This window comes from Strigops habroptila, chromosome 1 (genome assembly GCF_004027225.2).
Source record: "Strigops habroptila isolate Jane chromosome 1, bStrHab1.2.pri, whole genome shotgun sequence".
NCBI lineage: Eukaryota > Metazoa > Chordata > Aves > Psittaciformes > Psittacidae > Strigops > Strigops habroptila.
This window is the reverse complement of record NC_044277.2, coordinates 44,652,907-44,679,146: the sequence shown is the minus strand read 5'-3', so window position 1 is coordinate 44,679,146 and position 26,240 is coordinate 44,652,907. Positions and strand designations below refer to the sequence as shown.

The window sequence follows — 26,240 nt, the reverse complement described above, 5'->3', positions numbered from 1 at the left end:
AATCATTTTGCTAACAAAGAAATTGACCTTTAAAAACATTGATCTCATGGCAAATTCCCAGCATCTTTCAGCAATAGGAAAGGTTAAGGCATCAGGACTGGCACAAGATTATTCAGTTACCTTCGTGTATAAATTGATTTGTTTTTTTTCTTTTTGCAATCACTTGTCTAGACTGATGGATTGGGATGTGGACATGAATACACATTAAAGCTGAGGATCAGAAATTTGTTTCAGAGGGATCACAGGGGTATAGGGGTAGCTAACGAATAGTGCCTCATAGTGATCAGTGCCCAATGACCTTGGAGTTTAAACAGTTCAGAGCAAAAGCCTGCGGAGATCAGCCAGTGCCAAGTGAATTGATACATTACAAATGCCCCAAAGCAACAACCATCTATTTAGATGTTTCTTTTTTTGGACTTCGGGCTATGTCCCAGGATGCTCCTTGGACATAACCTTGAAATGATCGAAAACTGATTTTATTCCTGAAGCTCAACCCATCTGTCACCTAAATTGTTTCTTAAGGGTATTCACTTCCTCATTTTCAAATTAACTGTATCTGATATAGGTTACAAGATAAGGATGATTTTCTTATTTTTCTGTTTAAGAGCAATAATGTTTCCTTACTTCCCATTAAAATAGCCAGTGTTAATCCTATGAACAAAGAAATCTGGAAATGATCACTAAAACTGTAAATACAGACATAGTCCTCATAGAAATTCAAAGCAGACAGCAGGCTGACAAACATGCACACACCACACACTCCTGAAATGCCACTGTTTTTAGTGCAATCCTTTAGGAATTGAAATTCAAGCTCAAACATGAACCTCCCTGAGCACATTTTTTAATTAGAAAAGTATTATCCCTGGCTTTGCAAAGAGGGAAAATGTGATATAATTAGCAAGTAGGGAAGTCAACACAAAATCTCTCACTGGCTTCAGCAGTTACTGCATTGAACACTCACTGACATGCCAGAGGTCTGCCACAGCAACTCAGCTGGCAGTAAAACTCAATGAGTTCTTGACTCTGGTTCAGAAAAATCAAACTTCTTTGACAGGTAAATTCTTTTGAGAGGACTTTTCCTATAAGTCCCTATGGAACGTTACTCCAGAAAAGTGAGAGAAGGTGTCACATTCAGGTCTCTATATTGTAGAAAGGATTTTTTTCAGGGCTCAGGAATTTATTAATTCTTTGGAAAGCACTGTGTAAATCTATCCAGATTACTGAATGGTTTACCACCTATCAGCCCCTTTCACTCCAGTGTCACAGGATAAGTTTACAGGTCTTTATGGTTAAAGTCAGATATTCCAGCCTGTCTGAGCAGTTTGTTGTTTAGAAGCAGTTGAGTTTCTAAATAAATTCAAACAGAAGGGAATGGAGCAGAGTATAAGGAGCTTATCTATGTAAAACAAGCATAAGTGTGTGAGACTTCATGGAAGAGAGAGAAAAGTACCATAGTGCAGTTGGAAAAATCCTTGACATAAACAAGAGTATTAGCAGGACATGTTTGTTCTTGACCTGAACACTGTAATGTTTCCGAGCAGGGAACATGCTTTCATTAAAACTAGGCATTAATTCTAATTCTTCAGAGATGAACTTCAACTGATTTGGAATTCAGATAAGCCTTAAAGCATTCACATATTTGAGGATTATTGAAATTTTTCCATAACTGGGGGTATCGTACTTCTTGGTTTTCATAAGGCTGAGCTTACTGTGCACACCAGGGACTCTTTGCCATTCTCTTCTCTGGCCCCCTAATTGCCCTGTATGCTGGGTGAAGAACTTAGTGTGTGTCTTCTGGGTGTTGTGTGTCCCCTAGCCCCCAAATAGCCTGATGCTATCTCTGTATTATCTATGTAACCTTACTATTTCTTCCACACCAGGATTTCTAAATATCTCTTTCTGAGGAGTTTTCAGTGACTCTGTTTACTCTTTTCTTGCAGCAGGGCTTTTATGCTATTGCTCCATGCTAAAGCTCTGTGTTACACTTTGTGGCTTGTATCCTGCTAGCAGTCTCTGGGAGCTGCCCTGTTTCTTGCTCTTCATGGCAGCTTCCCTACTCCTTCAGAAAGCCTCGAGTTTCCCAGCTTCACCTACTCTTCAGTGTTCAGACCCTTGTTATTTCACATTCCCAGATTTTTTATATGGGATAAGTTATTCAGTATATAAGCTTCAGATTCCCACTGCACAGAAAAGATTTAACAGCAATAGACAACCACCACTTGTTGGATGCTCAGCAGTTACCCATCCCCTTTCTCCTTTTCCCTCCCACAACCAAGGGAGAACCATTCTTCTCAGCCAGCTGTTCCAAGTTCCTGAGCCGTCCCATACATTTTATGGAAAGTATTAGCATATATTAGCAAATATATTAGCATAAGTTGAGTCTGAGCATTGGTTTCACTAGGATGTAATAATTTAAAATTAGGTTCACATGGGATTTTAATAGAGTTCTGTAGAAATTCTAGATGCTCCATGCATCCTTCCAGATCAGAGAAATAACAAAGATTTTTATTTTACCTTGTCACTGACTCCACCTATACCTTAGAATGTACAGAAATAATCTAGTTATCTGCAAAATATGTGAATGGAGATTCACCATCACACAAAGTCTAATTTCCCTTCAGAACAGTGCCCCTGCTCATAATCAAAGGATCCCTAGCTAGGCTATATATGGGATGATGAGAGCTGAAAAAAACAGCAAATGAAGGACCAGAAAAAAAATTGATATTTGGGGTTAGAAATTTTCCATGCTCCTTATTCACTTTAAAAAACAGCTGCTGAAAGATCAATGTTATAGAAGAGGAAAGTAAAATAGGTAATATGGACAGCTTCAATATACTATCCCTGTAGACCTGAGCTCTCAGAAACTGCTACCTTGCAGGAAAAGCTAGGAAAAAATACTTCTTTTTTGAAGTCATTCTCCCTTAGGAGAGCAATTTCACATGTAGGCAGGTGCCAATATCATTAGCTCCTTTCTTTCCTTGCAGAACAGCTGATAGCAAATGACAGGACAGCCTGCTTGCACTAGAACACAGATAATTTCTCTTCCTCACATACAAAGCATTACTGCTTCAGAGAAATATTTACAAACAATGAGAGCAAAATAATGACGTAAAATGTCAATGCACAGATCTAAGAGCAGTATTTACCTTTCCAAGATCTGAATGCAACCCACGAGCACTAGATTGCAGCATGATTTGTTACTGCTGGGCACCTTGAATCGACTTTCATGTGCATGCAAAGCAAGTGTAGAACGCTACCTACGTATCAGCCTGCTTTGCTGTAAGTACAAAGGGCACTTTGATCTCAGTTCAGGAGATTACTGTAATATAGATTTTTTAAAAAACCAACTCTGCCTGAATAGAACAACTGCACAAAGCAGCCTGAAGGCATAAAACCCACTGGAGAATACTGTCTGTAACTTCTCTCTAGGACCTTCATCATAACTCTATTCAAGTTAAGAGGTAAAATTGCTTTTTGTTAGAATACTGTGAAGTCAGTAAAAACTAAGTGTGCCAGCTCCTGAGAACACAAGTGTAGGCTCAGGGTGGTTTAGGACATGGGGAGAAGGAAATGACAAACAGACCTATTTCTTTGTCTCTCAACTAGCACAGGGTACAGCATGAACAATTTTTATGTCATGCAGCTGGAGAAATCCAGCTACACCATGCCTGCACCCCCAGTTGACATCTTCTCTCAACTTATGTTGGGGCTGAGTTCATCCCTGAGAAACATCTTACCTAAAGTTACATTTCAGAGCATAATAATAACATTTCCAGCATAAAAAGAGTTTGGTAACTAGAACATTAGCTATACGTTACCATAATCTACCAGTCTATGCTATTTGCCTTGGCTCCTTCTGCATTGCATGGCACAAGACAGGACTCATTTCACTTTTCTGAGACCTTTGCCCAGGGACTAAGAGGAAACCTCAACGTTTACCTGAAGATTAGGCAAGATGAATCCTTAGGAATCCTTAGGATGAAAGGCAGATGTTTTCAGATCCTATCTAAAATCTGTTTCAAAAAGAAACATTGCTCCTTTTCAACAAGCAGGGGAACTACTTCAGAATCTGTCTCCCAGCATGGACCATTAGCACTACTTCAGCCAGACAATGAACAAACTCCATCACCTATATACTGAGTCTGCATCTATCTATATGTGGGAACTGGTCTTCAGAAAGCACCGAATACATTGAGAGAAACATGGAGGAGACACAGAGGAAGCATTAGGGCATGATCATGCACAACCTGAGGGCAAGGTAAAGAAGATCTCCTAGAACTGGTTGGATTTCTGGGCAAACAAAGATCATTTGCGTTATTTTCTGGAGGGCTTTCTACGAGGCTAATCTCCCCAGGCAAGGGTCATGTTTGTGTCCGTTACTTATTCTCTTTGCTCTAGTGATCCTGCAGTCCTTCCATTGACTGTAATGGCAGTGCTATTCATGGACTGACTCTAGGATTGGACTGTTTACTAAGCAAATAATCAGAATCAGCAAATTTGGAGTCATATGGGCACCCAATAAGCAGCCTGTTTTGTTGTCGGATTTGCTATAAAATCCCAAATCCCCACAGCTCCTGGCTGCTGGCACCAGGGCTCACTAACAGCAAACAGGATGGCCTTTCACTCTGTGCTCTTTGTTTTCTTAGCTGGACTGGTATTTCTCTCCGAAGCCGCACCACTGGTGAGTCTCTTTTTATTCAAACTCAATCATTAATGATAATCGAGATTTTCTAGATGGCTAGCATCCTCCTCATCCATGAAATTCCATAATCATTAGGCATTGCTGGAGTGTTATTTTACTCCAATTTTTTGAAGTTGCTTCTTCAGGATTCTTAAAACTTCTTTTTTGCCATTTATCATCTTTTCCATGATATTATGAAAGGGTCACCGATGTAAAAGTTGTGACCTTTTATTTCTGTCTGTTTCTGTCAGTTCATGACTCACATCCCGTATCTCCAATACAGAAGTAGCTTTACCTCTTTACCAAACAAGTGATTCTCTAAAGCACTAAAAAAATACTTTTTACATATGACTAATTCCTTATAGTATAATGAAGCTCAAGAAACAAATTCTTTCAGCCGTAGGGATGTCAGAGATATTTCTTTGTTGGTTTCCTAGGCTAACATACTCTGCCAGCACGTAGAACAATTTACTATTTTCTTACTTGTGACCTCATTAAAAACATCTACTTTATAACATTTTCCCAGGGCCATATGCAACTCTAAATATTTATCAAGCAATCTGTTTGTGTGTGTCTGTGTGTATAATAAGTCATCACTATAAGCTCTAAGATAGTCTGCTTTAAGAAATAGATGTTTGTGAACTACCTTTGAATACCATTTCTCAAAAAACCTGCTTTTAATTCAACGTTAATTGTGCAATAAAAATCCATCTTTTCTTTGAAAGAAGGTTTTCGCAGAGCTGGTGAACAGCTCCTACTCAACCTCTCCTGCTTTCCCAAGGTGTCCCATGGCTCTGTTGACTCCAAATGCCCTCTCATGGTGAAAGTGCTGGATGCAGTCAGAGGAAGTCCTGCAGCTAACGTAGCTGTTAAAGTCTTTAAAAAGGCTGCAGATGGAAGCTGGCAAGACTTTGCTACTGGGTGAGTTTTGTGGTCTTATGGAGCCATTTTCAAGGTGCCTCAGGCAAACAATTGAGAAATAAAGGGAATGGAGCTCTGATCAAAAAAGCTGTATGTTTTCTAGCACCTGTCACATTGTCACTGTTAACAACACATGAATTCTGGTCTAAAATCCATCAGATTCAAGTAGAATTTGTCCATGACTGAAATATATGCCAATTGCAAAAATATATAGAGATGCTCCTCTTACCTGTGTAAGGGAATAGGTTTAATAATTAATTTTTCTTCTAGCTTCAGTACTATCTTTCATTTCTATAAAAAGAAAAAAAAACCTTAAAAGCCTATTTACCAGAATTTTGTAGGTAATCCAGATAACCTACCGTTTTATGTGCAACGGATATAGAGTTTTATTTTGCAGCAGTAGTCACATACAAAATCCTCTCTGTAAGATTTGACTGTACGCATGCAAATAGTAAGTACATTAGTCATCTTCTCCTGTTTAACAAACATACTGCTTGGAAGAAACTCCTTGACCAGAAAGTTTTAAGGAGTCCCATGGTGACACAACACAGAAACATTTGTTTGTGGTTATTTCTATATATCTGCATGACTTTTGCTGGAATGACAGCTTACTACCTATAAAGCATCACTAAGGGGAAGGCAATAATACTATTCTCTTCAATCTGTGGGAGAAGTATGGTAACAGAGGAATACAGTTTACTAGAATTCAAATAGGTGAGATGATATTCAGGCATTTAGGTTTCATTGTAACAACTCATATAACCAGATTTTTAAATCAATCAAGAGAAATCTTTAGTAACAGCAGGATATTCAAGCACAGAATGATAAGCACAAGCATGGACAGGAGCCACCAGAGCATCTAACTGTCTTTTCCTAGGATTTTTATAGCATGATTTACATAAAAGCTGCAGAAAAAAAAAAAACCCAGAGAAGACTGCAAGGAGATAGATACCTTTCTCTCCATCTGAAGGGTTTCTTTCTCTAAAACTCAAAACAAAATTACTTTTCCCCATTGAAAAGGAACAAGGTCAGGAGACCGAAGGAGAAACAAACACCTCCACTCCCAAATACTGCATGTTAAACACGCAGGAACAAATTAGTCTCAGAATGGATTTACATACTATAGTGAACAGAGAAACACCATTTAAAAATGGTACATTGTTTTCAGTGAAAGCAGAGACAAGGATAATGTCTTGTCCTTAATGAGTATTTCCGCCATTATTAGGAAACCCAGATTATTTCAAATGCTTTGCAAGTGCTCTTGAATATATAATACAAAATACAATTTACAGAGGAGTAAGACAAACGTAACATTGGTGTTACATGCCCTCAGTTTTGTAACATAACAGTGTTTTCTTGTCCAATTTGCAATGCTGGTCTCAACATGCCCAAGGAGACAAATCCTGCAGTTCTGCTCAGCCAACCTCTGTCAACACTTTAGGTCAGCACACTCCTGAGAAAATCAAATCCCTTCGCCTGAAATGTAAATTGAGATTAACCCTAGGCAAGGGAGAACCACTTTGCTGGGGAAAGGCAGTGGAGGAACATTAAATCACAATTTTTATTGCAGATGAAGATTTTGATCTTTCCCTTGACTTGCGTCTTAACAAAGGTTTCTCACAGTGATACCTTTGACTAGCTGATGACACTTGTTTGAACTGAGTTTTCACATTATATTTCTTTTTTCTCTTTTTTTTTTTTTTTTTAATTTGGGGAACCCAGAGTTTCTTTGTGTTAAAGCAGACAAGAATCTGAATGCAATCAAAGAATACAGTCTATAACTACTCCTGTCAGGTTAATAACATTTGTAAGTTACAGTACCTAGCAGATGCATATGGTAAAATACATTTTGTACAAATATCTATTAATTTTTATTTTATTTTTTTACCTTTTTGTTTTTTTGTTTTTACTTTATGAACACATTTTAGGGAATTAAGCAAATGCATCTAGCAACTGGTGAATTTGGTGCAATGGTGTTTAAGAGACAGGGAGGAAGTTCGCATAGCAACAGCTAACTTTATTAAGAGGTCTATTTCAAAATTAGTCTAACCAAAAATATTCAAGGAGAGATAACTTGAGCTGAGACGCACTCTGAGGAAGGCCTGAGGGCACAGAGACTGGGAAGCATGTGATTTGGGTTCTATATGAGCTCCTCCCTAGCTTTGACCCTCTCACTCCTCACATGTTCTTGGAAATCTAGGTCGTATCGTATAGATCAAGAGTTGCATTCACCAAACATAGTTCTCATGTGACGTAGGTTGTAAATCATAAAATATGACTGCAGCATATTTGAGTGGCTCTCCCACCATCCTTCTTTTTTTAAAAAAACTCCAAAATAATAATTCATCTTCCCGAGGTATTTCCTCAGCAGTCTGCATCTTAGCACAGATTTTATCTCAGTGCAGTATGTAGCCCAAGAGTGCATAAAGGCAATGCATAGGCTGTGTAGATTTAGCCCGGTCACAATATATAACTAAGGTCCAGACAGTGAAAAAGCACATTGGGACTGCAGCCTAAGCTGGAACCGTAGTAGCTTAACCAGTGGTTTGCAATTTTTCTGCTGGAAAAGTACAGCTTTTTTAACTCGACTGTCCATCTTACAGCAGATGCTGGCAGTCTGCATCCTAGTAAGTATAAACAACCATACTATATTTACTCCTCAACTCAGAAAGAAGTACAAGTGTTGTTCAAAAGGAATCGCTTGCAGCATTTTGTTACCCGTGCTGAATGCAGGGTATCCTCTGCCTTGTGCTAATCCCATCCAGGCTCTAAATTGCACACTGTCCTGTTGGCTGTCAATGCAGCAGTAACGCTGAAGGCTTTGCTTGTGAGACCACTTGCATTGAATGACTATCACTTAATAACTAAAATGAAGTGCCATTAACTCCTGGTGGCGGGCCAGAGTCTTCAAGTGAACTCTTGTTTCCAGTTTCCCAACTGTTCTGTATAATTAACATCTGCAACTCTGGGTCAGCACTCATTAGGGAAAGCACCCTTCAAGATGCATCCACACTTTTCTCCAACTAAAACTTATTTGTTTGCATGAACAAAGATTTTGAGGTAGACACTATTTTTCCTTTTAATTGGTTTGTAAATGAACTGCTCACTTGTACTCTGAACACTTCTGCAGGATCTTAGCAAATGTGTTTCATGGTTTCAAGGACACTTCTCAATGAATTCTTCCTCCTTTTACCTAACTGCCTTTTATTAAAGCAATATAGGTTAAGCCAGGAAATACTAATTGAATTAAAACAGGTGTGTGCACTTCACAAATTGCCTGTGAGCCGTGTTTCAAATAGGGCTTCGGTTCTCTGCAGGTTCCGTCTACCCTGGATACAGTTGATTTCACTTGTATTGGACTAGTGAGACTTTTGTAAGTCTTCAAAGTGCTAAACTTGAAATATAAGAAAACCTGAAAATTAGCATGGCAATTCCAATCCTGCTACTTCTTAATTTAAGCAAAAGCTCTGTCATTCAGACTTTTTTCATCCACCACTATTAACCAAAGATAACAAATAAGATGGAGGAGGCAACAGCTGGAGAAGAAAAGCTGCAATAGCACAACTGATTGTGTCTCTGATAAGCAGTGTGTCATTGCTTTCTCCCCTGCCTCTCTTTCTCCTCACGCTTTTCTGTTTTCTGCCTGGACAGCTACTCTTGCCATAAGACAGGAAAGTTCCACTAGTTCTTCAAGTCAAGGCTCTCTTCATTTTCCTTCAAATACATCACGTGGTTACGAAGTGCTATAAATATCAAATAAATATTTTCAGGGGAAAAAAAAGGTTAAAAAAAAATCAGAAGTAATAGGAGGAAAAAGAGATAAATGGGGTTTAGCAGCTAAGTATTTAGATATTTAAACAGCTGTCAGCCAAAACTTGCTCCTTTTCAAACAAATAGGGTGCAATGCCAGCTATATTTCTTTCTTGCTTCTGGACTTCATTCATCTACATATTTTTGTTAACAGCTGAGTACATAATCTCTCTCAGCTGGGAATTCCTATTGTTCATTTACATGGCACCCAGTGAAGAGATCTGTGCTCTTTGACCAAGGCACTGTAATTCAAATTAATAAAATCTTGATGCTAAATTGCTTTTCCAAGACACTACCACTCAGGGTCACATAAAACTGCATCGAGGTAAAACCTATAGCTTCAGTGCTAATAACTAGAGAACAAAATAATTTTCCACTAAAATCTCTCTTCTCTCTTTCTTTAATTGTAATTTGAGATTTGTCATCTTGCCTTTCATCATACCAATCCTTTTCCTAAGCCGCTAACTTTTGATTCCAGAGGGCACTTGGTACAAGTTAAACCTGGTTCTTAACTTAAAGAGGATTCTTTAACTATTAAAAGAGGGTTCTTAACTATAATCTCTGCTATAGCAACAGAAATGACCAAAAAAGCCAGCCAGCTTTGATTTGTGATGTATATGAATAAGTCTGTAGCAAGGACGGGCTCTGCAATATGGAAACATACACTACATAAGAGGAGGGAATTATTTCAGATGATTAGAAACCATTCAGTGTAGAATTTGGCTGTGCAGCACCTCTGCTATTTAATATTCCACATTGACTGTTCCTGTTTAACATCTAAATGGAAGTATAAAATATTTATGTAGATATTTTACCATTACAGGAAAACCACAGAGTATGGGGAGATCCATGAGCTCACAACAGAAGAACAGTTTGTAGAAGGAATATACAGGGTTGAGTTTGACACCAGCTCTTATTGGAAGGGACTTGGTCTTTCTCCATTCCATGAATATGCTGATGTAAGTATATGCGAATATACCTAATAACCTATATATTGTGTGGTGGCATCAGTTGGAAAGAACAACTGCAGTCTTTTAACACTGGAAGAGTGGCATAATTCAGTGGAATGGTTCACTGCCCCATAACAGATCAAGGGCAGATAAAGGCAGTATATAGCTGGCTAAGCCAAAGCAAGTAGCTAATTTCTCTGCAAATACTGACACAGCTCTTCCAAATGGAGCTGTGCCCACTCACCCATTCAGAGTTGCAGGGACCTTTGTTCAAAAAGAGATACATTATTCAAAAGCACACAGTGTTTAAAAAATAAGGGGAAAAAAAAAAGAAATGAAAGTCTACTTTTATTGTTGCTGAAGGAATATAGGGATTTGGAAACCCTAATTTTATAGGAAATAAGTTATTCTTTAATCAGAGGTATTTCACCCATATCAGTCCCTGAAAACCACTGAATTCTAGTATGACCTGTAATTACAGGAAAAGACAATTCTTTCTGATTTGCCTTTAAAAAAAAAAAAAAAAAAAAAAAAAAAAGATGCTCAGTACAGAGATATGCAGTAGGAAAAAAAAAATAGGCATAAAAATATAATGAAATAACCATAGTGGGAGCGGAAAAGTTGGCTGTTATATCAACACTCAAATTTCATAAGCTGGCCAGCAATATAATCGTGCCTTGTGCCTCCCTTTGTTTTCAGCCCTACACTGATTTATTGTGTGCTCTATTCTATGCCATTTAGAACTTCCAAAAATTTTGTTTAAATTCTTCAGGCTTAATCTACCATTAAATTTAAACTTCCTCAAATTAAGTAGTCTGGAATGGCTACAGTTTGTATTGTAGATGCATTTTAAACTCTAAGTTTATGAAGCTTTGTGGAGACTAAAACAAATGACCAAGACCCAGGTCCATAAAAGTCTGAGGTACAGCTTGGATCATTTAGGTAAATAAACAATCCTCAAAAACATTCCCTAACCATTTGGATGCCTGAAAGTTGCTGGGGCCTACAGAAGGGCTTCAGCTCAGAAAATGCTTAAAATCACCTCTTTGAGACTGTTCCAGCTAGGCTGTTGATGAAGATTTCCTTTGACGTAATAGCCTACAGGTCAACAAATTAATCTAGGAAGTGGGCAGAATTCAATGACTGTCTGTGTCTGTGTACAAGGTATCTGAAGCCTACAGTCCTCGTGTCCCAGCTGCTTAGACTTTGGCAGGGCTGGGATGTAGGAGGGATCTCTCTAGTCCTCTTGTAGAAAGCATGTCATGGTTCAGAAAATGGATCAAATATTAGACTAAAGAGAGACAAAGAAAGTGGGAGCTTAAGCCTGGTGATAATACGTTCCTGGGAACTAGGTGTCCCAAGTTCAAGGGACAGATCTGGAGAGCAGCAAACCTGAATTATCTTAGGACAAGGATCTCTCCTTGTTCTGGCAAGTCTAGCTACTCAGTTCTTACTGTAAGAACTGACCCATCACCAGCTGTGTTGAAAACAGGAGTGAGGCACTGATGTACAGAAAGCAGATTTGGGCTCCAACTGCTCACCTTGCTTGGACACCTAACGCAGAGGTTGCATTTAAGGTCACTGGATGGGATTTCATCTCTCCGTCTTTCTTATTGGTTCTTTGAGATACCTCCCCCTCATCTTCCCATTCCACATCATCAACTATTTTGGCTGACTCTGCTGTAGGTCTCTCCACCCAACTTCACCGCAGCCAAAGCTGTTTGTGGACCTCACTCCAAATCTCACACAGTGCTCAGTCTTCAGCAAGTATCACAAAGTAATGGGGAGCATTACCATTCAGAAGGGTAAAATCACTGACTGGACAGAACAGACAAAGTATTTTGCAGATGAAACAGAGTGTGCTTCCTTATTCTTAATAAGGTAGTTTTGAACATACATTGCTCATCGTGATCACAAGTTTTCTCTTTTCCAGGTGGTGTTCACTGCTAATGATTCCGGTCACCGCCACTATACCATTGCCGCTCTCCTCAGTCCTTTCTCTTATTCAACCACTGCTGTTGTCACTGATCCCAAGGAATAAACATGTACTGTCGTTACACGAACGCCCTCCTCCTCTAGAACTATCGTAGGCTTTTAGAAGGAAGGTTTTTCCTACTGCTAATGCATGACTTTTTGCTACATTAGGGTTTTTTTCCATTTTGTAACCTGGCAAACTTCAGACAAGTCAATAAAATGTTACTTCTTTAAAACAATTTTGATTCTATTTGTTAAGTTTTATTGTGTTCTAAGGTGTCATGATTTGCGTTCAAGTGCAAAAGACATCTGGAAAACATGCATGGCATGGCACTTGATTTGGTTCTGTTATCTTCTTCCACTACCTTAAAAAATCTCACCAAATGCATTGGCTCAAATTAAGAAAGTTATTAAGTTGCATTACCTTGAAAAACTTTGACCAAACACACATACTCAAAATAAGAAAGTCATCCATGCTACTCATAGTTTACACACAGAAGAGACAGTCAGGCTATCAACTGGGTCATGGAGTAAATAGGAGAAATTCTGAATACCTAGCAGCAGGATAAACAATGCTGAAAGACTCTTGAAATATATATATGCAGAGAGCTGATGGAGTTAAAATCTGTGTACTTTTACTTAAAACTTCAGGTAAGCCTCAATACCGTGTTGTTTCAAGAGGAAAATTTGCTGCTTAATCAATGTAGGAAGTTCTGAAGCAATTTCAATTAGCACCATTTTTAACAACTTTGATCTTTCTTTAACCCAGCTGGCTCTTATTCAGGTGCATTTCAATTAAATCTCTAATAAGTCAAATTTCCAGCTATCATTTAGAAAAAGTCCTAAAATAGGAGCAGCATCTTAAATTTCTCTTCATATTTTTAGAAACAGGAAAAGGTAAGCTGTAGAGTGACTGTGATTCAAATAATGTTGATAAACTGACTGAAGACTTCAAGGGCTTTCACAGTGATTTCTGTAGACTTATGGCTTATTGTATTTAAAATATCATAAAGCAGAGGAATTGTTTTTGAACAGGATTACAGAAACTACAGAGATACTTACTGAAATCATGCCATTCAGAAACTATCAGCCTTCACCTGCCACTGACAGTGGAGTTTATCTCTACACATAGAGCCTTCTGGAATGACTGCATACCAAGTGAATTCACAAAAAAGCTTGCCTTTAACATTTCACTAATTGGTTACTTTGTTCCGTGATTTCTGGACACTACCATAGTTACACAACTCTGGACACTACACATACTTACAACAAAGTGCAAATAGTTTCAAAACAGCACCCATTTTAAAGCATGCAGATTTCACGGGGTCTTGCTATTCCTGGGGTTTAAAAACCAGTAGGTGTTTTTTGCAGTGGCTTATGCCCAGCCCTCAAAATAGGACAAAAGTATGCTCATACAGGTGTAGTCATTAAAAAAAACAAAACGAAACCAAAAAACTACTCTGCATGTATTCATTCATCTGGTGACAGGATAAACCTAGTAAAAGAGTGAACACATGTGTCTAACCAAAGATCAGAAAGATCTTTAATTTCAAGAAGCAACATTTCCTTTAAATGAAGCAGATGCATCTGGTGGAAGCTGGCTTGAGTTGTGCTTGAACTTGTACTGAATCCAAGAGAGAAGTGAAGCGACAAGACTGTTTAGCTATGCTTCAGAAAAGAGTATGTAGGTATCTGGTTATCATGCTAGAAATGAAAAGTATCATTTTTTCTTGAAGGGAATGCATAAGATAACCACATGTTATCCACTTACCTTTTATGAGAGGTGGGGGGAAAGCCACCACAGAGGGAAATCTCTTAATAGACAAACATGGATGAGTCAAGCCAAGCCACAGCGAAATTCTCACTGAAACTGAAATTGACAAGTTGACAAGAAATTTATATTGCTCTCCATTATATGAGGTCTATAAAGCACTAATTCCTCAACAGAGACAAATAAAACAGAATAAACATTGTTTCCAAGAAAACAGATATACTGCAATTGAGCTAGGCAATAGTCATAATATTTCCATAGGCAATGATATCAGACACTTATTTTTGCAGACAAGGTTCATGTTTGTATGGGTTACTTATTTTCCCATTGTTTACTAAGTAAATAGAATGAATCAGTATGTTGAAAGTCATATGGGTTTTCTGATAAGTAGCCTCAGTTTAGAGGCCTTGATATAAAAATCAGAGATCCCACCAGTTTCCACTTGCTGACACTGAGACTTCCTAGTTGTAGACAAAATGGCTTTTCATTCTGTATTTCTCGTTTTCTTAGCTGGCCTGGCATTTTTCTCCGAAGCTGCACCACCGGTAAGTGTCTCAGGATTGAGGTCCTTCATACTATGTAGTCCCAGCTTTTCTTTTTTTATATACTTTAATTAGTATAAGTGAAAAATAGATTATTCCATTTTATTGCAATTCCTTTGATTTCACCGTATGTATCAACTGTGGTTCTCTCCTACTGCTCTTTTTCTGGTCCTTCTTTTTTGTTTTCTAGTGACTAGTGAGAAGGTTACAGAAGCAGCACTTGTCATGAGACTCAACAACTATGTCAAAAATAATGTAAGACTTGAAAGGAAAAAAATACCATATTCACTACACAAAAGCCTTAGGCCTGGTGAAAAGAAACTAACAGCCCTTATAACACAATGAACAAAATCCTATAGTGAGGGATTGAATTTCTTCTAGTAAGACCCATGCTGGGGAAATGCCTTCTCTAGTCCTCTCCTTTTCTGCTCTACCCACTACAGTTCTATCCCAAGCGAGCAAGAAGAGGTATCAACACTCACCAGTGCAAGCAAAGAGCAGAACCAAAGCCAGGATCCCAGTTCCAGAGGGCTCATGTATTCCAGCAAGGCAAGCCAGACACAGATGCTTCAGCCTGAAATTCTCCTAAAATTGACTTGCCTCTGTCTCTCCTCCTACTCGTTCTTCCTCTCCTGCTCTGATCTTTGGGAAAATGAACACCTGACCAACCTTTGTGAGGAAGTAGACTTTCATTGACCTCCCAGGGTGTAAAAGACAGGAAAAAAAGTGCTGGCACTGAAGCCTCCCCCCTTGCCAGTGCCTTAGAACACCGGGGAAGAGCCTCTGCATTCCAGAAAGGTAATATGAGGAGTCAGGGCATACAAGCAGTATAGATACATGCAGATACGTTGGTCTGATATAGGGCAGGAGTCCTGGCCGATGGGACGCTCAATACATCACAGACTGTAAGAGGGGATGTAAGAGAGGGCTCTTAGTTTTTACCATCTACATCACAATTCAGTTTGCAATGATTAAATGGAGATCAGTGATTGCTATTTTGAGATCATCCCTGATTAGCACCTTTCACAAAGCTCTATTTTCTCACTTTTCATCTACAGACTTTGGTAAGGGAAGGTCAAAGTCCTGATTCAACTCTACTTTTGAGTAGGTAAAACAAAGGCATAACCATTGTTTGCAATGAACATGCTGGGAGTGCAACTACAGCCATCCCTTCTTGGAGGGAAGATTTTCCTCTCCTATCCCTGCACAGCTGCCAGGAACTGACAAATCTGATCCAACATAAGTAGAGGCTCCTTATGTGGTGCTTTTCAAGTTTACAGGAATATGAAGATAACTCCATGGCAACAAGACATCACAGGTTCTCAAATCCAGAAATCTGTGCTTGAATTACCACTCCAAAATAAAGAGTTGACAGATTTTTAAACATTCCTACTACCTTTGGTGAGTTAATTATTTTGTGTTGAGGTCACAATTTAGTTACAACTTCACGGTGGAGATGAGGTTTACCTAAGCCATGCAAATAGAAAACAGAAATGTGTACTCACACACAGCTGCAGTGCCTCTCCAGCGCACATAGCTATACTCCGATGGCTCCTGACATCCTCCTTCCTAGTTCTACCCAGTATCCAGCCCCCAGAAAGCTTTAGGCTACATTTCTGCAGTACACAGTGATCTTGTCGAGAAAAATATGGTATACTCTGTAGATCTAAAGAATAACAGTGCTTACTGCTTTATTATGCACCATTGAGAACCCTTCTTACAATATAAAAATTCTCTCTTCCTATCTGAAGGATTCTGCTGACTCCAAGCATCCTCTTTTTATAAAAATTCTGGATTCAGTCCGAGGAAGTCCAGCTCCAAATGTTCCAGTTAAGTTATATAAAGAAGCTGCAGATGGATCTTGGGAACTGTTAAACTCAAAGTAAGTAATACCAAAATAGTGAGTGAAAGAAGGGAAAGGCAATGGGAAGAGGGCAAATAGTTGAAAAACCAGTTTCACATTCTCTAACATGAGATGTCTTTTTTTCTTCAGAGGAAAGTAACATACTACTGAATTAATTTGCTGCTGAGTGTCTTTTAACTGTACTACAGTTTCAACTACCAAAATGGTTTTATAATGCTTTTATAATTACTATGAGCCCAAGAAAGTATTTTAAAGTGCCCTTTAATTCAATCATATCTTATCTTCAATTTCATTACAAAGGATTATATTACTTTTTAGTACCCAGCAATGAACTGCTGCATTGTTACCAGAAGAATCAGTCAGATTCTTAGGTTTTTTTAAACTAAGACTCCGGTTGAGAATCGTACCTTTGCTGGCTATTTTCCTTCTTTCTAAATGGATTTGCATTTAATTCAGCACCACAGTTTCAGAAAGAAAACATAAAACTGTTTTGAACATATACAACCCCATATTTGATAGTCGTCTTTACTTCAAGAACAAGGAATCAGCCAAAGGAGAAAATTTGAGGATAAAGCTTCCTCACCTCCTCCCCACAGAAAAGAAACTATATTTTAAACAAGAAAAAGAGTCTCCCAGATATTTAAATGTTGCCATGTCTTTAAAAAAAAAAAAAAATTGTAGAATTTCATACGTAGATTACTTTTTTAAAAAAAATTGACCTCAATTTTAGTATATACTAACACTTTAAAAACTCAAACGCAATTTTTACTCAAAGTACAATTGGAAATTAAATTTAAAAAAAATCATAGAGGGTACATGGAATGAACGTTCTTTATTCAACAAACAACATCCCACTTCCACACTTATCTCTTCAAGATAGTCGCAAAATCTCACCAGAGACCTTTTCAGGCCTGTTAACAGTCTGTTTACCTGAAAAAGAGAGATAGGGCTCATAAGGGCTAAAGCTGACATAGTGCAGGAATTTCAATAGTGGGATCCCAGATGCATTTCTAGACAGTCCATGAGAAACTGTATGCAAGTAGCTCTTTGGTATCATAAAGCAGTGGGCTGGCAGAAACAACAGTGCTCTCATACGTGTCCCTAAAAAACATAGCTACAATGAAGGCCACACATATTTGTACAAGGTAGGGAAGAACAATCTATTCATGTTGTACTAGTTAAATAGCCATCCACCCCTCAAAGTGAGAAGATAGCTTCACACATATTCTGTCACTGGAAATGCATGAAATTTTCCATTAAGAGGGCATTTAGTGTACTTCTCTTCAAATCTGAACTTAGAGGCTTTATATACAGATATTGGGCGGATCAGCTGGATGTTGACTAAAGCCATGAAAACATCCTTAACATTTGAAACAAAGAACAAAGTAACCTTAAGATAAGGTGTGCAAACACTGTGATAATGCTAAATCAACCTCTCCAGCCTTGTTAATTTGTAAATAATTGAATGTTAACACGAGATTCTGAAATAACTGTTCTCAGTTAAAGATATATTTGGATTTAGCTGAGAAAGCTTATTAACAAAGTAAACATTTATCTAACAATGATCAATCTACACAAAGAAAAAAATAGAGACATTCGAATGGATAAAAGTCTGATAACTGACTACAGAGCATCTTAGAAGTTACAAGTGTTATTCTATGACTCATAGTTATAAGCTACATTAAAGCACAAATCCTAAGTAATGCACTGGACAATGATATCAAAAGCATTAAATTCTTCATTTTTCTCTGCATGAAATTTGAATATGTTCAGAAAAGATTTGGCAGCTAGAACACAAAACAGTGGTTTGTGACTACTAAAATCAGGCACCAGCAGTGAACAACCTACCCAATCAAAAACCTAGTATTACATAACTTATTTCACAGAAATAGGTTTCAGACAAGAGACATGTTTGAGAGACAGAATTCAATATTGATTCTGGAGCTCTAAATTGGCTGGTGTTCAAAGGTGTATCATTTCAAGGCAGTACTATGGCCTTGGATAGCACTGATAGCATCTTCAAATAAAACAAAACCATCTGTTTGTTAAGGATGGAAAGCCAACTGATCAATACAGACAACAGGGAATTCCATAAGGCTATGTTGGCTGACCTACAGTAATTTCAAATAGTAGACTTCCAATTTCAAATAGCCAACTGTAAAAAAATATTTATACTCAATACATCTAAATAAGAACAGAAAAATCAAGAGTTGACCCTACTTGAACAGTAAGTACACCATAGAGCTTCTGCATTTCTTACAACAGTGTTGAAGTTTTCTCTCTGAGTGGGTAAATTTAATTAACCCCGAGACTCTGCCAAGAGTCTATGAACAATAATGCCAGCTTTTGGCTCACCCTCAAACCATGCAGAGTAGTGACATGGCAGGCAGCCATCTGCTGTGGCAATGGTGGAAATAACAAATGCCAAGCTAAGCTCTGAAGCATCCATAATACAGATGGACATAAGCCATTCCAGATCAATAGAAGTATTCATCATATTACTTAAGCTTCACAACATCACTCAAATTCAATTGCTAAGAACTGCATTCTTCTTGGGGTTTCAACCAAAATATAAAAGTGCATTCTTCTGCCATCACAGACAAACTGATGACAACGGCGGGCTCCATGAACTCACTACTAAGGAACAATTTGTAGCAGGGCTGTACAAGATTGAGCTTGGCACAGCCTCTTATTGGAAGAGTCTGGGCTTAAATCCCTTCCACCACCATGCTGATGTGAGTATTCATTTTCTCCTATACTTTAGTTGCAAAGAATAAAGACACTTCATATGTTTAGGCTTCAATTACTAATTGTGTTGAACTTTTTTTTCACTTTAAAGTGTTTCTGCATTAACATTTTAAATCTATAGCCTCAAAGCTTTTTAACATACTCATGAGAGAATATAATTACTAACTTCCTTCTAAGTCTCAATAAGCTCTTAGATTCATTACTTACAAAGAGGTTTTCCATCCTTCTACCTCTACTTAAGCCTGTGATTCTTTTCACAACTATTCTAGACACCTAAGGGAGAAAAACAGGTGGAGTATCCTGTTAAGTCTCCTGGAAAAAGAATTTTTCTGCTTTTTGGATTCAGAATTTTCACAGCTGTAGACAAAGTTTATAATTTAGATTTTTAATGATAATGGAAGCATGAACTGCATTCTGGATGCTTGGATCCTCAGTTTTCAACAGAAAAAAAGTATAACAGGCCTTTTTAGTTTGTATGGGACAGATACATTGGTTAGAGGAAGGTGGTCTAAACCAGGTACCAACTGAGGCAAACTACGGGGTTAGGGACACCATGGGGGCTCCCCCCTTTCTCTCCACAGCACCAGCCCTTTCATATGAGCTTTCAGTAGCAGCTGCAGTCCTGTATTATTGTTTGCTGGACTGTGACAGACCAGTTAACACCACCAGCCATACAGTTTGCAACTGCTGCCCAAACAGCCATTCCTCATCTCCTTGAAGAAAATATAGCAAACACGTGGGTTAAATTTTGTTTCTGCACCCCTGAAATGGATGAGAAATGACATTCTTATTCTAGACAACAATGAAGGTTAACACTGGATAGTCTTGCCTTCTATGATAACTGAAATAAAAGAGGCAAGATGAAAGATTTACAGCATGCAATAAATTTATTAGACATCAAGATAATGTTTAAGTCTATATTCCAGACTAGAAATAAATTTAATCCAGAGTGCAAGAGCTCCTTTCTTAAAAAAAAGCCTCAGTGGGGAACATCATGTTTTACTCAGTTCACTGGTTGTTTCATATGCATCTTTTTTATTAATGTTGAAAGGAGCAGAAGCTATCCACCACAGAATTATTAGACTGTATATATTTTAAAATTTGACACCCATCATCTCACAACACAAAATAATCTACTATGTAAAAGAAGAAATCAAAGGACAGGACATGAGCTGGGACAGATGTTAAAAGGACTGTTATAAATCATTCAGATATAGGGTTATTACAATGTTGTGGCCAAAGGACTAACGCAATCCTTCTCTATCTCCTAGGTATGTAAAGAAGAAACTCATTGCTTCATATTTTAGCCTGATGGTAGTGACTGTAACACTATGTTTAATTCTGTTCCTCAAAGCTCAGGACTTCATAGGAGCAAAAAAAAAAAAAAAAAAAAAAAATAAATCAAATACTTGAAAGAATGCCTTTTTTATTTTTCCATTTTTAATAAAGACAGTCAATAGGGTTCAATAAGGAACCACTTATGAGTACCAACAAGGAAACCCCTATTTGGATAATAGATATATTTGATGAAATTTTAAATAATATAAGTGACAGGGATGCTTTTAGAAAAGGATATTTAACATGTGGAATAACTGTGCGTAACAGGCAATCACAGATCACGGTGATCAAATCACCACAAGAGAAGGTATTTCCAAAGTTTTGTGGGAGGTTAGGTAAAATTATTACAATGGTTCCATCTAGGCTCATATCTAGAGATCACTTCTCATTTATCTTGTATTTGGTTTTTTTCTTTTTCCAGATGGTGTTCACGGCTAATGATGGTAGTTATCGACATTACTCCATTGTTGTTCTCCTCAGTCCCTTTTCTTACTCAACTACAGCAGTAGTCAGTGAACCAGTGGAATAAAAGCTAATATTAAGGATGACAATTTAGATGTGTAAATTAAAGCTTCCATCAATGGTAAGAACTTAGTTTCTGACTGTATCAACAGCTTTAGATTACATAGTAAATCACTAATAGTAACTTGTTTATTCACTTTGTTAATTTTAGGAAAAATATGTATTAACTTTGTTTTCAAATACTCTTCTGAATAAAAGTATTCTTTATTTCTGTATTCTGTAAGTATTGTTCTTCTGAATAAAAACTTAGGGTTTGAAAAAACACATTAAGCTTAAAAAAAAAAAAAAAAAAAAAAAAAAGCCTTGAAACTCCATTACTGGAATTCTGAGAATAAATCAAAGTCTTCCATGAAGTTAATAAACTATACTCCTTCTTGCAAAGGAAGAGAACAAAACACATCTGAAAGGTGTCTCATGAAAAGTAAGCCCACAGGAAATGGAATCCACCATCTATCATCATCTACACTTTATTACTGAAGCCCACAACAGATGAAGTTGTGTGGGACTGCTACCAAGGATGCCACATAATCACCAGATTCTGATTTTTAAGATACAGAAGCAAAAGCAGCTTAAAAGAGACAGCAAGGTAGAATAGCATTTAAGGATGCTACACATACTTAAAATGCCTTCTTCCCTGCTTTCCAATATATTGTAGCTGGCGACTCTTTCAAGAAGAGTCCATATCCAGTCCTGCAGAAAAGTATACACATCAAACATACTTAACAAGTTTATTCATGTATTTTCATAAAATTGTGCAAATACCTTTGTCCCCAGATGAAGCACTCCCAAAAATACCTTGCATACCTCTAACCATCAGACACTTTTGTAATAGCAATAAGATACAAAGAAAAATAAGGACAACTGATGATTCCTGAGAAAACCAGCTCCCTATTTAATGCTAGGAGAAATAGGGATAAATCCTTCTATTTCCCATTTTTGTAATCCATATAAAAGGAAGATTGTTCCTGAACTGAAATACTTAGAGAGCCATTAGGAGGTTCAACAGACTCACCACCCTGTCTTGGAAAAGCATGCTAAGACATGGAGTCATTTGTCCTAATAAAACCAGAAGCTGAAAGCATAAATACCAATAAAGGGAAAACAATTTGTTAGCCTATGGTTTGATCCCATCACTGCCTAACCTGATGTATCTGCTGGCCAAGTGACCCTTTTGTTGTTACTTCAAGGAACTGAGCACTAGAAGAATGAGTTCTTTGACTATAAACAAAACTCAAAGAAGATACATTCTCCACAGAACCTCAGAATAAACGAGCCAACGCAATCTTTAGAACATTATATTTCATAAAAGACAATGATAAAAAAGTACAAACATTTGCATGAACAACAAAAAACCAAAACGATGATAGTACACAGGAAATTCCCAGCATTAGTTTCAGTGCATTTTTCATTAAGCCTATCTTACATACCTCTAAAAATAAAATAATCTTAAGTACACTTCCTCTTGCTGATATGCAATGGATCCTTTCAATATTTTTAAATAACTGGCTCATTAGTTACCCACTACAACATAGTCATTAGTAAACATAATGATAGAAAAATAGACTGGCAAGATCCAAGAAAAAGGACATTTTGCACTTGCTTTTCAATATACTGTCTATTGAAAAATGGATTTTATATTATATATTCTCCTTTAATTTGAAACACAGCAAATGGGCTGAAGAGTACCGTAGCATATCAACCAGATTCCACTGTTAATATTTCTGTAACATTTTTACTTGTTAATTTGCAAGACCTTCAGGATCTTGTAAAATACTCTCTTCTCCCTCCATGCTCACTCCTTGAAGGGAAGACATCCTTAATTTGCCTTGAAAGCAATGCAAAAGCCAATGTGATTGGCTTCTCTCTACATTTTACAAGAATCATGAAAATATCAAAAGGAATGTGCACAACTCATAGTTCTGCATCACATTTATTTTGTTTGAAGGCACTGTCTATATTAAAATTTACTGCAGAATAGTACTGAGTTCAAGCAGGTAGTATACAAACACAATTTTGATGTAATTTAAGATGGCAACTTTTAAAAGTTCCCAGCAAAGTGATAAAAGGTATTTAGAGAAGAACGCTGGTTAACAATTCATAATTTAACATCTATCACTTTGGGGCATCAAACTAGAAATGTTTTACGAACTCAGTTATATGTCATAATCCATTCACATACTGGTTTAAATCACATTTTTTCAAAACCATACATGATTAATCACTTGGAGCTGTAAAGTTATATTAGCTCAGCCACAGCATATGTGTAATATAGTATGCATATATGTGTGTATATATACATATATATGCATTAGAATTTTTAAAGATCGCACAGTAATTTCACAGAATGACTAACAAATGGGCACAAAAGCATGCTTCAGAAAACAGTACAGACCTACAGTACGAAAGGATGTTTCTTAATCATACGTGTTAAATTGTAGGTGAACTTGTACTGAAAACCAGAAATCACTTCAAAATTACATTAGGGATTTAAAAATTTATTCAACAGTTCTTAAAGAATTATAGTAAGTCTGTTATGGAGTAAGACTAGTTTTATTTTGAACATATAATTGTTCATACAGTGTATTATCTCCCCTTTATCTATATGCTTCAGAATATTCTATACACTCAGTTATAGAAAAATGTATGAAGAGGTGATCAAACCACTTAAGCATGCTTTTTAAGGATGTTTTGTCCACTTTATGCTCTTTGTTATTTTTATTGCATTACATCATTCCTAAAGCATATTAGATTAACTGGTAGATTTCAAGGTAATTCCAATATGGTTTAAATTATTCTCAACTACTTAAATCATTATATTTCTACTAAATATTTGGGATGCCTACAACTAAGCTCATAACTTTACTGAGGAATTGCTAAGGGCAAAATTTTCTGCTGGGATGTCAAAGAAATAAAAGGTGTTTATGGCAAACAAACTCAAATATACAAAGCACCACACCATCTGTGGTAGCAATTCAGAAAACCAACACAGAGTAAGGAGTTAAAGTTAGCATTCTTTGTCAACACTCTTACAGAACACTCTATGGATAAACAATTCTTATTATATACTGCTTTCCATTCTTCATGGGAGCAGAAGTCAGTCTTTGGTTCCTAAAGAGTTGAGTAACTATGACAAACAGAACAGCTTAGTAGAACTTGGTCAATATCTTTGCGTTAACATAGAAAATAAATGATCTGGTCCTTTTCCTTAGTATTAACAAGGGATGTAAAAAAATATTGGAAAAAGATAATAATGCTTAGCAGTGGGATATTTTTAGGTAGCATAACATTACAAGTGAACAGAAAATAAGAAGATATGTTTTTCATTATAAGCCAAGGAAAGGGGCTAGTTATGCATACACCACCACAAAAATAGAGAAACAGAAAGGACCAATCCTTAGTTGGACTGTGCAACCTCAATCTCATTGAAAGTCATTGACTTGAGGATACTCAGTGCATCATAGGAGCACTCAGCACTCTACCAGAACAGGCCCTTAAATAGCTATATTGATTAATACATTATGAGTGGAATTTTAAAAAGCACTTTGAATTGGCCAGCTTTCGGTTCCGCTTATGTCATCATCATCATCAGCGGAGCAGTTTGACCAACACCGTGGTTCTGAAAATCCCACAATACAAGCATTAGAACTATTAGAACTATGTTTTATTATTTTCTTAAAAATCTAACTTTAATATTCTTCCAATGAAGACACATTTTTGGCTCTTCTGATTTTGGAGGAATAAAAGTGCTGTTTACTAAGTTTTTTTAAAAAAAGAACAATACCAAAATACTATACGCACCCAGACACACTGTTTTAGGCATTAAAATCCCTGACATTGACACTAGTGGCACACTTGGAAACAGTTCCTGTAGATCATAATACGCAACAACTGCAAGATTTTATGTAATACACATGCAATATGCATATAAATAGGATTTAGATGGCAGGCAGGGTATCATACAATTTTGCTGGCAATAAATAAAATTAAAAGCTTTCTTTCTAGCAAGTTCATATATGAAATTGATTTTTCTATACAGATATGCAGGAGGCCTAGAGCTCAAAACTAGTATAACAGTTTACAGTCATAGCTGGCCAACAATTAATATTTCCTTCATTTCACATAAGGTATAACCTTTTTTTAAGCATACTTACATTTTACACTTGTTCTTTCATGCTAATAAAAACATTCCTATAGAATTCAAACAAGAACACACTCAAATACATACTGAAACATAAAATATTGAGCAATTTAAGACCAATGTACACACATTAATTTACATCACATATTTACAAAACACATTTTAAAAAGAAACAAAAGCATTCATTTAAATATGGGGGAGGGAGGAGGCAGTTTAGTATAAAAAAAATTCCTGGAAGAGGCCTCTGTCCCTGCTTCCAGAGGAGCTACAAGTCTGTTTTCTGCAGTTTATTTAGTTGAGTGGTTATGATAGAGAATATGAAGAATGAAGGCTTGAACAGTAGTCTCATGCTGTAAACATCTGAGTGGTAGCTGCTGAGTTTTCTTTCAGAATAAAATGCGTGGTACATACAATCACTTTACTTCTCATTGCTAATATGCATCATCAAATGGTCAAAAATCTCTAATTCTAAGATGCTGCTTGTTGGTTTTGTTTTGTTTTACAGTGTCTGTTAGTAGCTTCCAGTGTTAGAAGTTTATTCTGGTAGGGTAGCTTGTCATTCCACTTTCATCAATAGTCTCTAACAGGAGCAAGTTCTGGTATGAGATTAACAGTTATATTTTTATACAATCTACTGACAAGTATTTTAGGAGTATATATTAAATTGTTCAACCCATCAATATACTGACGTTCTCTGGAATACCTCAGAAGTTTATATCTGCAGGGGGAGTTGGAAGAAGAAAATATGAGAAAGATTTGCAAGACAGTTCAATTGATGTTAGACATGATACTGTAACATTCATTTCATTTTGCAATATGCTTTAAATTATGAAACTACCTCTCAGCCCTTGAAATTACAAAATTGCCTAAGTTTTAAAAGAAGTCACTTTGGTTTTTTAATATAGTGAGATTTTATGTTCACATATACAAGTTAACATTAAGACTAAATAACAAAGGAATTCAATATGTATACTTTTTTTA

The 26,240-nt window shown here is 37.0% G+C and overlaps 3 protein-coding genes across 6 annotated transcripts in view; 2 read left to right on the top strand and 1 right to left on the bottom strand.

Annotated features, from left to right (window-relative positions):
- The first annotated feature begins 4,395 nt into the window (after positions 1-4,395).
- Positions 4,396-12,575, top strand: TTR (transthyretin). Its single transcript, XM_030490275.1, has 4 exons — positions 4,396-4,681; positions 5,463-5,602; positions 10,236-10,371; positions 12,296-12,575. Exons 1-4 carry the CDS (start codon positions 4,613-4,615, stop codon positions 12,401-12,403), a joined length of 453 nt encoding a protein of 150 aa, XP_030346135.1. The 5' UTR covers positions 4,396-4,612; the 3' UTR covers positions 12,404-12,575.
- Positions 12,576-14,520: 1,945 nt separating this feature from the next.
- Positions 14,521-25,939, top strand: LOC115609706 (transthyretin-like). Its single transcript, XM_030490285.1, has 4 exons — positions 14,521-14,652; positions 16,401-16,531; positions 19,113-19,248; positions 21,021-25,939. Exons 1-4 carry the CDS (start codon positions 14,584-14,586, stop codon positions 21,126-21,128), a joined length of 444 nt encoding a protein of 147 aa, XP_030346145.1. The 5' UTR covers positions 14,521-14,583; the 3' UTR covers positions 21,129-25,939.
- The window catches only part of B4GALT6 (beta-1,4-galactosyltransferase 6), a 33,069-nt gene continuing 29,229 nt past the window's right edge, over positions 22,401-26,240 (bottom strand). For all 4 annotated transcript variants that reach the window (XM_030490253.1, XM_030490244.1, XM_030490262.2 and 1 more), the window contains one exon: positions 22,401-25,977. In XM_030490253.1, coding sequence (XP_030346113.1) covers positions 25,830-25,977 — 148 coding nt within the window. In that variant the 3' untranslated portion in view covers positions 22,401-25,829. The remainder of the gene's footprint in view (positions 25,978-26,240) is intronic.

Excerpts from the sequence above, each read along its gene's own strand:
- TTR (XM_030490275.1), top strand. The coding sequence starts at position 4,613 with ATGGCCTTTCACTCTGTGCTCTTTGTTTTCTTAGCTGGACTGGTATTT. Across the intron at positions 5,603-10,235 it reads TGGCAAGACTTTGCTACTGG|GAAAACCACAGAGTATGGGG; the intron begins GTGAGTTTTGTG and ends TTACCATTACAG. Across the intron at positions 10,372-12,295 it reads CATTCCATGAATATGCTGAT|GTGGTGTTCACTGCTAATGA; the intron begins GTAAGTATATGC and ends TCTCTTTTCCAG.
- LOC115609706 (XM_030490285.1), top strand. The coding sequence starts at position 14,584 with ATGGCTTTTCATTCTGTATTTCTCGTTTTCTTAGCTGGCCTGGCATTT. Across the intron at positions 16,532-19,112 it reads TGGGAACTGTTAAACTCAAA|ACAAACTGATGACAACGGCG; the intron begins GTAAGTAATACC and ends CTGCCATCACAG. Across the intron at positions 19,249-21,020 it reads CCTTCCACCACCATGCTGAT|ATGGTGTTCACGGCTAATGA; the intron begins GTGAGTATTCAT and ends TTCTTTTTCCAG.